At 38.1% G+C, this 13,395-nt stretch overlaps 1 protein-coding gene across 8 annotated transcripts in view; it reads left to right on the forward strand.

The window, feature by feature from the left end:
- CRIM1 (cysteine rich transmembrane BMP regulator 1) overlaps positions 1-13,395 on the forward strand; it is a 317,691-nt gene that overhangs the window by 259,942 nt on the left and 44,354 nt on the right. For 6 of the 8 annotated variants that reach the window (XM_005296243.4, XM_005296244.5, XM_005296245.4 and 3 more), the window contains one exon: positions 11,274-11,395. The exons of the other annotated variants lie outside the window; for them this stretch is intronic. In XM_005296243.4, coding sequence (XP_005296300.2) covers positions 11,274-11,395 — 122 coding nt within the window. The remainder of the gene's footprint in view (positions 1-11,273; positions 11,396-13,395) is intronic. 8 annotated transcript variants of the gene reach the window in all.

Raw genomic sequence — 13,395 nt, forward strand, 5'->3', positions numbered from 1 at the left:
ACTTAAATCAATCAGATCTGATTCTCTTTCTCTAAAGTAGCCTGGAAGTCCTTAAAAATACTAGTTAAATACCTCAGATGGAAATTGACTCTTCAGATTTGCCTGTTTAAAAGTAAGACCAGTTAAATAGACCCTGCAGTGCCACTTCACCATTTGCAAAGCATTTGAATTAAGTCTGACGTTAAGGGTTACATAAAGGCATTAGATCTGTTGGAGCATCGACATCATTTCCTTGTGGCACTCAACAATGACTTGAAGTTAAAATGGAAGCATGTCTCCAAAACAAGTAGAACAGGTCTACTTCTTTAGCTAAATATTTTGGCATATATGATACCTCCCTCATGTATCCTCAGCATCTTGGATTTCCTGGGGTCTCTGCTCACTGCAGATCTACACTGTCATAGCAATGAGAGCCCAGCGCCAAAGAGTATGGATTGGCCTCCTGTACATTTTAATGAATGCTTTCTTCCTGCATGATTTCAGCCCTATTGACCCATACACAACCTGTCAAGGCATCTTGCTCACCAAATATCAGTTGGAGCACCTGGCTCTAGCCCCACAAAATATGCTGATGTCTGTGCCTAAGCCATCAAGTCTATCAACATGTTCAGCCCCATTGATTGTGTACCAAAGGTACCTTATGTAAATGTTAAACAGTAATTGATTCCATCAAAGAGCTTGGCATTCTCAGCACCATATTTCCCAGTCCATACCTTCACCTCTCTAACTGGCTGACTCCAAGAGACTGAGGCAAAAAAAGATTCATCAGGTCAGTGCTATCTGGAGAAATCTTAACATCGTACATTTTTTTGAAGTCTCTTTTCTGGAAGGACACAGATTCTTCCTCTTTCTAGAGGAAAGCCCATGAGCAAGAAGAATGCTTTAAGAACATAGTAAAAGAGGATTTGCATCTGGTTAGTGTGTCTTTTGATGCCTATCTTGCAACAACAAAAACAGCTTCTTCCGGGATAGAAATTTGCAAGCATGCATCATTGTGGTCTTATCGTCTCCTGCAAAAAGTGCAGCAAAAAAAATATGAGGACCTGTCACACAGAGGTAGAGAAATTTAGGAAAAAGGGTGGAAATTGAACAGATGGAAGAGAACAAGAGTAAGGCAACTTTTCAATTCTCTGAGTTTCCATCATCTAGCATTCATATTTTTCATACCAGAGGAGGAATAAACAAGAAGCAGTGCCTAATAACCCAGCCAATGCCAGCAAGCACAGCTTCAAAGATCCCTAGGACCCCAAGCAGAGTGTGAAGCCACCCAAGAACTAGAGGACTTGGTGCCTTCAGCATTGTCCATCTCAGCAACAAGAACTTTAGGGATTTTTAAAGGCTTGTTTAATCAGCCAGTTTCTACCATGGAAGATTGCCCTGTAAGAAGAAGAAGAATACCTTCCACAATTTCCAGTAACCCTTAATCATGGATCATCAAAATTATGGTGTAGGACAACACACTGATTTCTCCCTTCAAGCATGCACTCGAGTACAGCTCTGTCAAAAAGAATTCACATGCAAATCCGATCCCTCTTTTACAAAAATGCCATTAAACCCATACTATCAATTACAAAAGGATATTTTATTCTAGGTACTTCTGTGTCAGAATTGATGTAATGTAGGTTAGGGCCAAATAGATCAGCTGAACACTTGATGAAAAGAAAAAAGTAAGTCCCCTGATTAATTTTGTTTTGAATTTCCCAGACCCTCAAGTTTTTCTAATCTAGACCTTGTTATTCCACTATCTCTTGGCAGAACATTTTAGTATTCAGGTACAGGTGATAGTATTTTGTCATGACTAGAGAAGGTATTTTCTGACTTTGCCCAATTCCGGGCAGATACACAAAGGAGGAGGAGGTCATGAGGAGTCTTCCACACGCTTTGCATCCTGTGCCAGAGCTGTCTAATTGTTGCACTTCCCCAAACATAAACACTGTGACTCTAGTTTCCACAGTGGCATAGGACAACTCAAAGGGAATGGAGAAGGGCAGGATCATGGCCACTATCTGCCTCTTCACAAGTCAGGGTACTAACTCCACAAGGGGGAGCACAAGTTGTATCCTAAAGAAGGATGGATCCATGAGGAAGGATGATCTCAGAGTTAAGAGAATGAACTGGGACTCAGGAGACCTGGATTCAGTTCCCACCTGTTGCAGACTTCTTGTGTGACCTTATGCGAATCACTTAATCTTTCTGTGCTCAATTCTTCATTTTAAAAAATGGATATAATACTTCCCTACCTCACAAAGAGCTAGTGAGGATAAAAGTGTTGATTGTTTTTGAGGCACAGAGATACTACACTGATGACAGCCGTAGAAGTACCTTGACAGACCCATCAGTAGTGTTTGTGCTCCACTGATACTCCAGGAGACATTGTGTTTGCCTGAGGCACAAAGTCTCCTGGAATACTTGCTGCAACAATCCCCTTCTGCACTGCCTCTATGCATTTGTCTATACTGCAGCTGACAGCATGCTTTCTACTATGGGTAGACAGACACATGCTACCTCTGCTTGAGCTAGCAATATACAAATAGTATAGTTGAGGCAGCAGCTCAGCCTAGCCACCTGAATATAGACCCACCTGGACATTCTAGGTACATAGTCAAGTAACTATGCTGAGCCGCCAACCATGCTACCCCTGACTGTGCCGCTATTTGTAGCGCGCTAGCTTGAACAGAGCTAGCGTGTCTGTCTACTCAAGCCAGGAAGCATGCCCCCAGCTGCAGTGTAAGCATATCTTACAAAAGCCACTATTGAGCCCTGTACATGCAGCTCTGCTGTTTAAATGCTATAGTTTTGCAGGTATTTTATTTATTTATTTTTATTCCTAGTCATTAGATTGTTAGCTTTGTCCTTTCTCTTGGTCATGGATAATAAATTAAAATTGCATCCATCCTTTTGTTTAGCAGTTCCAGGCTTGGCATTCCATGTTTAATGTGGATACACTTTAATTGCGTCTTTCAGGGTTTTTTCCCCCTGAAACTAGGCCTAGATTTGCTCTGCTCAAACCAACGGTCCTTCTAATGCTGCTGTTGTTTTTCTGTATATGCAGATAAGTTTACTGTTACAAACTCTCCAGGTTAAACCACCACATTTTATTGTTAATCATTGAGAAGTATTTTTCCATTTAGCTGTGTAAACCATAAACCATGACTCAAATGAATTAGCATTAGAAAAAAGCTAGATTAAGGATGTCCAATCTGAGGTTATATCAAATTATTTTAAATGTTGCACATACAATTTTGCTATGGAAGCTAGATTGAAAGTTAATGTCTCGGGTTGTGATAAAAATCCTTTTCACAAAAGCTACCAATACAGGAGTCGATGTCTCTTCAAAATATCAAAATACTTAAAACGATGGTTTCACTCTAAAAAATGCTTGTAATCATTGTGCGAATCCCTTATCATGCCAATGACTTGCAGATCAAATGTGCTCACTATACAAGTAAAAATATCCTTTTTTCTAATTGCCAGACCTGCCAATTCAAACTGGAATCTGAGTTATGCTGGGTTCTTTCCTGCTACTGCATAATCAGCAATAATAAAAGTTTTGCAGGACAGTTTATGCTCTAAGGCACCTTTGCAATTCATCTTCAGTGGGTTTGTGCATATGTAACATACTGTAACTTAGGGAACAATTGTGTTTGACAAAGCACAAGATGAAATAGAATCCACCACATTCTCTTTTAGCAGTATTTCCTTATGTGAGTTTGTAACTAAAACATATCTGTGTCTGTAAAGTCAGCAGATAGGATTCTGAATATGCAGACCTCTCTAGCAAGAAATATAGTCAATTTTTAGAGTAGAACTACACTTAAAATTAGTTAACCCACTAATAATACATTCTTGGAAAACCAGAGTAGACACGCATTTCATATTAATATTCAGTCCAAGGAAATCAACTGAAGTTCATGCAGTATCTGGGGAAATTCAGTATTCAGAATAAAAGGTCAAATGTTAAATTGGAAGAATTGGCTGGAAAATGGTATTCTCAAACTCTGGATGAGTTTTGCAGAGTTAAAGACCAAATCAGGTTAACACAAGAATGCACACTGGCAGTATCTAATGCTAAGGGACTGCCTAAAAAAAGATTTTTTGGTAAATAACTTCAAGCACGAGATCAGAAATCTGTGGAATTTTTTATTGAAAAGAATAAGACAAAATAGCATCTGAAGTATGTAAATTTGTATTAAAACAGGTGAGGAGATCTTCCATTCTCTCTCTCTCTCTCCCCCCTCTGGAAGTTGAAATTCTATTGTTTAGAACATAGTTTTTCTCTAATCAAGGGTAAAGTAGCAATGCAAAAGAGATGTTGATTTACAGATGATGTGGCCCAAGATTTCCCATAAAGTTTTCTGATCCCCTTTTCATCTGAACAGGTTAGACTTGAAAGACAATAAAAAATACTAGAGGTGTTCAATAAGCGTTGGTAGCTATGATTCAAATCCTGTTTTCCCCTTGAGAGAACAAACAAAGCCCAAACACAGTGGAAGTAGTGCAAATTGACTGCACAGAGGGAAATAGACTGTAAGCTGGCAATACAGGGAAACTTTGCATGGCTTGTGCATCATGAGGCCGTTAAATGGAATAACTTGAGTGCTCACTGAAATGAGCAAGGGTTGCACAATTTTTTCCTTATAAACTTATCACATTATGACTTTATCACTTAATTCAAAGGAAGATGTAATGTTTTCTTTATAGGAGCTTCCGCATGTTCCAGTGATTGTGGTACTCATTCATCTAGGGGGTTAAAGGTCATATTTGGAATAGAGTACTGGATGTCATAAGTTGAGTAGTTAAGTGTGCTTAGATACTTGCACAATCAGGCCCTAATTCATTAGTGCTATTAAAGAACTATAGCGCCTTATATGAAAAGTGCTATAGAAGTACAAGGTATTATATGAGGCCTGTGTCTAGAGGTATGTAGGAAGCAGTAGTTTCTACCCTATACATATAGAGTGGATGAGGTAGTTTGGGTTCCTTAGTTTATAGAGGAAAGATAGATTGGGATTATAGGTTTTCTGTACTGAATATGAATAAGAGGTGAGATGTTGTCTTCCCCTGTGAACAGTCATGCGGAATGGAGAGGGGTCTGTAGCTTATAGGAAGTGAATAGGAATTGGTTCTTTGTACATATGAACTATGTGAATTCAGGTATTGTGTTAACTATTGGAAATATTAATGGGACAGAGTGAAGGCAGCAAGTAAGGTGGGTTCTGATGAATATTGATAACATTTTCTATATTAGTTGATCGAGTAAAATTGACACCAGTAAATTTTTTTAGTAACCTTGTCTCTAAATTTCTACTCTGCCTTTCCTGTAATGTTGTTAATTACAGCCATAGTGTTCTTAACAGTTTTTGTCTCAGAGATGTCTTGGAGTTTTTTTAAGTAATTATTTTTAATAAGATTGGGTGATTTAAATTGTTGATCTAAATCACTAGGGTTTAGTTTGTTGTTTAAATCAGCTTGAGGCTTTCTAAAAAAAATTAAATTTGTACTATTGCAACTTTAGATTAAATAAAGTATAACGAACTGAACTATAAACACTGGTTGGCTGGGGGGGGGGGGTTTAAGTGCCACTGTTAGTAATGTCTTTTATTTGAATTTTACAGAACTGCTGCAGGCAAAAAAAAAAAAATATTGAAAATTAAAGTGCTGATCCTGCAAACAATTACGCAGGGAAGCATCATTACTCACATGAATAGCCCCAAACTCAATGAGACTACTCATGCTAAAAGTTAAGCTAAAACGGTAGTTTAACAAAAAATTTCCTGGCATAAAATCTGTCACTTCAAAACAAAATTGCTTCAATGTTAACAGTGAAAAGTTATTTCGGCTTTTGATATATTAGCCAAGTTATTGTGGACTTTTTTAGACATGCCGAACAAAATTTTTAAAAATAGGAACCTTAAATTAGACTCCCAAGCCCATATTTAGGCAAAAACCACCAAGGAACGCCAGTCTCATTGACTTCAGACTGCAAACTCTTATGGAGCAGTATAACCTAGTCAAAGAAGGTCAGCTTTTTTGACTTGTGGAAGTTCAACATATTGGAATGTGGAGTTGGTTGCAAATATAGCACAGCCTATGTTGTAATCAATGTGTTTGCGTGTGCATGGTTCTCAGAGTAAGGATGTTAATGAAACCCTGGAACCGTCTTTTTCATCAAAGATTAGAGCATTTTCAAGGTAAAACTTCTTAGTAGAAATACTCCCTATGTAAAAAGTGAAATTCTGCTAACAATTAGGAAACTAAAGAAACAAGTAAAAAACATTTGACTATAAAATGGGAATTCAGCATAGTTGTAGCCGTGTGAGTCCCAGGATATTAGAGACACAAGGTGGGTGAGGTAATATCTATTATTGGACCAGCTTCAGTTGATGAGAGAGACAAGCTTTTGAGCAACACAGGGCTCTTCTTCAGATATGGGAAAGGAACTTCCCTCATCAAAGCAAAATGCAAAGTGGAACAGATATCTTAGCACAAGTAGTTAGCACATATTGTAAGGGACCATCCAAGGTAGAGACCCTCACCACAGAACCTGATATCATACCAACATGTGAAGAACTAGAAGAATTCTTCCGCTATCTCCGCTTCAAAAAATTCTGTCACAACAATTATGACACCACTCACAACTACCATGTTTCCCACCTACAGTCATAAGAAAAAAAAATCCTCTGAGTGGACACTACAGAGTGGGCAAAACCACACTCTTGATCATTACATTGCTTCAGGAAAAATAACTGCGAAATCCTTAACATCACATCCACCGTTATCTCTTCACCACCAAGAGGACAGCCATATCGTCCCTGAAATCTAACCATCATATAGTGCTCAAACTAGCAGACAAAGGAGGTGCCATTGTAGTCCTCAAACATGATGACTAAGTTAATGAGGCCAACAACTAATCTCTGACACCACCTACTACAAAGAACTCAGAGAAAACTCCACACCACAATTTACCCAGGGACTTAAGAATATCATCAAATCCTTCCACAAACAACTCTAAGACAGTCTACAAACTCATCCCCTAGGAACCCACCCCAGGGACCTTCTACATGCTTCCCAAGATACATAAACAAGATACAGGCAGACCCATCATATCTAGCCACAGAACACTTACTGAAGGAATATCAAGACTCAGAGATACCATCCTCAAGCCACACCCAGGGCCAGTTTCCTCCAGGACACGGCTGACTTCCTCCACAAGCTCCTCAATATTAACAACCTCCCTCAGAACGCTGTCCTTGCCACCATGGATGTCACTTCCCTATACACCATCCCTCACAATGATGGCACAGCTGCCTGCCTGAAATATTTACAAGACAGAGGACAACCCTAACCACCCTATATCCACCCCCAACACATCGCCAAACTCATCCATTTCATCCTCACCCATAACAATTTTCCTTTCAACAACAAACACTTTTTCCAAACCATGGGAATGGCTATGAGTATTAGGACGGCTCCCCAATAAGCCAGCCTCTTCATAGGTCAGCTTGAAGAATTTCTGAATAAATGCACCACAAAACCAGTGATCTACCTGAGATACAGTGATGATATTTTCATCCTCTGGACAGAAGACTTAAATTTCCTCATAGATTTCCACTACAACTTCAACAACCACCACCCATCCATTATACTCTCTCTGGAACACACTCATACCAGCCTCAACTTCCTGAACACCACAATCAGCTTCAGCAATGGAACTCTTCAGACAGCCATATACAAGAAACCCACAGATCACCACACCTACCTTCATAGGTCCAGTAACCAAACCAAACACACCAAGAAATCTGTTATGTACAGCCAGACACTCCGATACCACAGAATATGCTCCTAGGAGAAAGTTTGGGATATACTCCTTAACAAATTTAAAACTGCCTTCATCAAACAAGAGAAGTAGGATCGCATCATGGAATGGGACACCCAAATACACCGAGAGAACCTGCTGCAGTACAGAAATAAAAAACCCACTCTGACTGCACACACCTACTGCAGTTGCCACCTACTGCATCACACTGGAATCCATATGATTGGGTATCCTCAAACAACTACAACCCATACTCAATGGGGACCCCATTCTGAAAGAAATCTTTCCTGAACCTCCACTTATGGCCTTCAAACAACCCCCCAACCTCTCCAACTTCATCATCAGAAGCAAGCTCCCCACAGACCAGGACCCACTGACTCAAAGCGCATCAGATCCTGTCAGAACAACCGATGCAAAACCTGCAGACGTATCTCCACTGCTACTATGATCAACGCCCCCCACAATACATCTTTCCAGAGCCATGGATCCTACACGTGCCACAATATGTGGTATACTTCATCCAGTGCACTAAATGTCCCAATAGGAATTATATGAAACCAGGCAATCACTACATTCTCAAATGAACTCACACAGACAAATAAGACGACAACACCGTATCACCTGTGGGTGAACACTTTTCATAGGTCAGATATAGAGTGATTGCTCCATCAGTCTTCATCCTCAAAGGAAACCTGCACAACACTTTCAAAAGATGAGCCTGGGATATATCTGCTAGATACCAAAAATCATGGACTGAACAGAAATACTGGATATATGGCTTATTACGACAATCTGTAAACCACTAACCCTTATAGTGCATTTAGTCCATTTTGCTGTGATGCTGGGAGTTCCTTTACCAGACATGAAGAGCAGCTCTGTGTAGGTTCAAAACTTCTCTCACCCCAACAGAAGTTGATCCAGTAAAAGATGTTACCTATCCCACCATGTCACTATAAAATGGGGAGAAAATAAAGAATTACCAACATGTAAGTACAAAATCTTTTTTTTTTTTTAATTTAAAGAATGGACTTTAAAAAGAAACATGATTTTAAATCATTGATAGTTGAAAATTTGGAAGGGGGAGTAATTACCTTTCACAAACTCCCTGAATCAGACTGGTTCAATTGACAGAGCTTAGAAACTCCATAGGGCATGTAAAGGAAAGGAGGCAGGGAATTCATTCTGTTAGTGTTGTGCTTGATGGGGATTGAAGGAGAGGTGCATCAGTTCTGGCACTGAAAGGATTGCACTTGGTGGGATACATGGAAAAGAAGTTTTGTTGTAGCACAGAAAGAGTTACATTTATGGGGAAAAGAATGGGTGTGGGGAATGAGCGCTGCCTTTCCATGTTCTCCTCTAGGATGGTTTTAGTGGAAGAAAAATGTACCTCTATTCCCCAACCTTATGGTTTACCTTTACCTTTACCTTAACGCTTCTTGTTGCCATACATGCCTGCCTTCCCTGCATACCTTCTCTGCATCAATTTCCTCATCACACAGTCTCTCTCTCACACTTTCTTACCATTCCATGTCTTTCAGGCCCCTTGCTAGGGGTACTGAATCAAAGATTGAGCACTCAAGGGGGAAGGCATTGGGGCGGTTAAAATTCCAACAGCTACTATCCTTCCTGGAAAGAGGTGTGCATATGAAAAGATGTTAAAGCTCAAGATGTTTTGATAACCAATGGCTTTGAGGCTGCAAGGTGAATAAAGAGTATAAATGGTGTGGGATGTCTGAGAAAAAAGACCATTATAAATATTCTGTGATTTTTTTTTAAGAAAATAAAAACAATAGCTTTTAAAATGAGTAGATTGCTATCTTTGCACCATCAAGCTAGAAACTTACACTTTAAATAAAAACTTAAATTAACACTGTATATTTATTTTTAATGTAATATTACTTAAAATCTTACCAAGTCTTACCCAAAAGATTCAAAGGCAACAGTCATTAACATTCCTTACCAAGGGCAAGGGTTGTGGATTTTCCATCACTGTTTTTTGGTTTTTTTTGCCAATCAAGATTAGATGTTTTTCTAAAATATATGCTATAGTTCAAACAGATATTATTTCAGGGAGGTTCTATGATCCATTTTATGCAGGTGGTCGGACTAGATTATCACAATGGTTCCTTCTGACCTTGAAATCTAAAAATCTCTGAATTGTTGAGGGCAACCATGTTAACACTACTTGAGTTTAAATATAATGTTCCAAAAAAGTTAGACCAGTTTTACTAAAATGAAAGATTTGATTTTTCAGACTTTTGTATTTCACTTACATCCTGTTCAGTTATCCCCAAAACATTATTTATAGACTCTCATTCCTTAGATGACCACATTTAGGAAATGTCAGGTGTATTGATTTAGTTTTGGCAAAGTTAGTGGGCTAAGATTGGTTAATTAATTCCAGCTTTATCTATGGAGCGGTATCATTTCACTGTAATACTATGAGACCATAACTTCTGTTTGAGCTGTAGCATATCTATTAGAAAGATATCTAGTCTTCATTTAAAGACTTCAAGGGATGGGGAATTCACCAAATCCCAAGGTAGATTGTTCCAATTTATTCAACTTTTTGCAATCTATCCGTTAACCAGTTTTTAATCCACTTAATATAGGCTGCATTGATTTTGTATAGTGTAAATAGATTTAATAATAAAACATGATCTCATCAAAAAACAGTAACAAGTTTGTTTGACAAGAACTATTTTTCATAACACCGTATTGATTAGCATTACCAGGGTTACAGAACTTGGTTTGTGATTACAAAAAACCCCCACATCTCTTGCTTGTTTCAATGTATTTATCTGGAAGGTGAGAAAATGTTTCTGTACTTAGCTTCTATATTATGTATCTTCACAAAGATACTCTATCTTTCTGTATTAAAAAAATGTGTAACTATGCATTCACTGCCTTTACCGCTTGGTTATTGGCATTCCTCATCTTATATTTCAATGTTACTTATTTAACATTTTCAGTTACATCCCTGGAGCATTTTACATGAGTGGAGATCTACTGTATATTATTGGAGAAAAAAATTACTTGTAATTTTTGTTCTCAGAAGATAGTGATTATAATAGATCCCCACTTACCCTTCTATCTTCTTCACAGATTTGGAGATGTTCTATTATATCTACTCTATTATTCTTTCACCTGAAAAAAGAACTGATTGTCAAAAGCAGTGCTGGCTCATCAGCACTTAAATGTACCAGGCAAATGAGGTGGCCTAATAGCTTGAAATTTAAATAGGGTGTTTCTGCCAGTCACACAGAGGGAGCACAAGCCAAGAGTGGAGATCTATTTACCCCTTACCACCTTTGAGTACAAGAATTACAATTATGGGCATTATTTTTACTTACTTAGTCACTTCAGGGGAAGCCTTTGCTCTGAAGATCATGGGCATTTTTTAATCAGACATTTAAAGTGATCTGCTGACCTTTGACAAATTATTTCGGTCATCTAGGAAGAACAAGCATGGCTGTGACATCTGTCGCTGTAAGAAATGCCCAGAACTTCCTTGTGGTAAGATCTGTCCAATGGGCTTCCAGCAGAATAATCATGGTTGTCTTCTCTGTAAGTGCAGAGGTAGGTGTGAATGCATTACCTCCATATCTATGTTTCTTTCAAAGCAATTAGAAGCTAGGAGAAATGGAAAGGAGTAGTACGTTATATTGATAAGACTTGCAAATTGGTAACTCAAATGGTGGTAGTCAATTTCATTTTCTGTAGGGGAGGACCCTGTATAGTAGGGCTTTGTTACCATTTGTAGTTTTTGTGTTTTTAATGTCAGCCTAGTAAAGGTACACATCACAGTTTTTTTTGACATTTTAGACCCCAATCCATCTTCCATTGAGAAGTCAGTGAGAGTCAGTTGATTAACTTTAGTAGGATTTCAATCAGGCCCTTAAGCCTGAGAAAACTGATTGAATTTCTCTTTGCTTCCTTCACTGGAATATGTGTTCTTTAAATCTATATTTAAATTTTTTTAAATATTTAATTTGACTTCCACCTGACCCAATTCACTGTACATCATTGCATCTGTATTTGCACGTTGCTTTGAATGTATAAAACATTATACAAGTGCTAAGTAGTATTATTTCAACTGAGATGTAGGTTGCTTGGTAGCTAGGTGAATATTATTTTTTTCTGATCCTGTTTAAATACATTTAATCTTAAGTATTATCGAAATAATTTGCTATTTCATCCCTCTGCGTCCAACAAGTTCTTAGAGACTTTTGGTTTGTTAAGTAAAAGTAACAAATAACTATTTATTTTGTTAAAATATATGATTCTTAAAAGCTTTTACTTTTGTAAGTTCACTTCTCTTGTCTGTAGAAGAAAACTTAAGGAAAACAGTTGGTCTGTGGAAAACTTCAGTTTTCCTTCGATTCACAATGAACAGTGTCAAAGCTTGGCAATAATGCACAAGTTTTGACCAACAGCTGGGATTTATTTCAACAATATTAACACATAATATCCCTAATCATTTAATAACAATTTTGCAAAATGTAATTGAGATAAGATATTTAAATTTCTCTTTAGTGAACAATACAAATGTTAACCAGTGTTAAATAGTGTTACTAGCCTCAGGCACTCTCATGGTCTTCTATTACCTCTATTCTGACACCTCTTATGTGCTCTCCACCTCCTCTGTCCAGGTGTGCATCACTTCCTGTCTCTTATATCTCTTCAAGAATGTCCTGCAGTTTCTTAAACTAAACATGTTAACACTAAACTATACTTCTTATATAGCCTCCTAATGACTCTTCTGTCCACGCTTTCTCCATAACCGTTAAAAACTCCATTTCCTCAAAGTTACATTTTCTGGGTTATCTATAACTCTACTCTATCTTTCTCTCCTGTATCAAAGAACTCACTATATCTTACTGCTTTTCCTTCAATAATGTTTCTAAAATCTACTCTTCCCTTTCCTTCTCCACAGTCAAGACCATGTTTTTATACTGTCTCGACTGCTATAACTTTTCTTTCCTTCCCATCTTTAATATATTCAGTGTTCAGCAGCTAAAATGGTAACCATTTCTCACTCCTTAAAAATGAGGCTGAGGAGTTTGTTTTATGCAGAAAGAGACAGGAAGTTGGTGAAAGGAAATGAGCTGGGGTTGGCATGGTGAAATGCCTGACTCTCACTGTTGAGGCTCTGCAAGAGCTCTGCCCCAGCCTACATCTCATCTCCTGTGATGCTAAAACTTTCCTCCTAGTCTCTGCCACTCTTCACACCTCATTACTCTACTTTTCACCTCTTACTACTCTCACCATTATGACGTTTTTCCCACTGATTTCTCAATAGCTGGAACAACATCCCTCTTCTTTTGCACCCAGCATCCTCATGCTTTCCAATCTCTCTTCAAAACCTATTTCTACTCTACCATTCTTGTCATATCTCAAATGCTGTTTAAATATATTCGAATATAAATTATTCACTCACTGTGAATATGTATATAGAATAATAGGACTCAGATTATTTGTTTGTTTTAATCGTTATCCTTCATTTCCCTATACTTTTTATCTGTCTTTATATTTTGTCATATGTTTGGCTAATTTAGGTTGTAAATGCTTTGAGCGGG

This window comes from Chrysemys picta, chromosome 3 (assembly GCF_011386835.1).
Source record: "Chrysemys picta bellii isolate R12L10 chromosome 3, ASM1138683v2, whole genome shotgun sequence".
NCBI lineage: Eukaryota > Metazoa > Chordata > Testudines > Emydidae > Chrysemys > Chrysemys picta.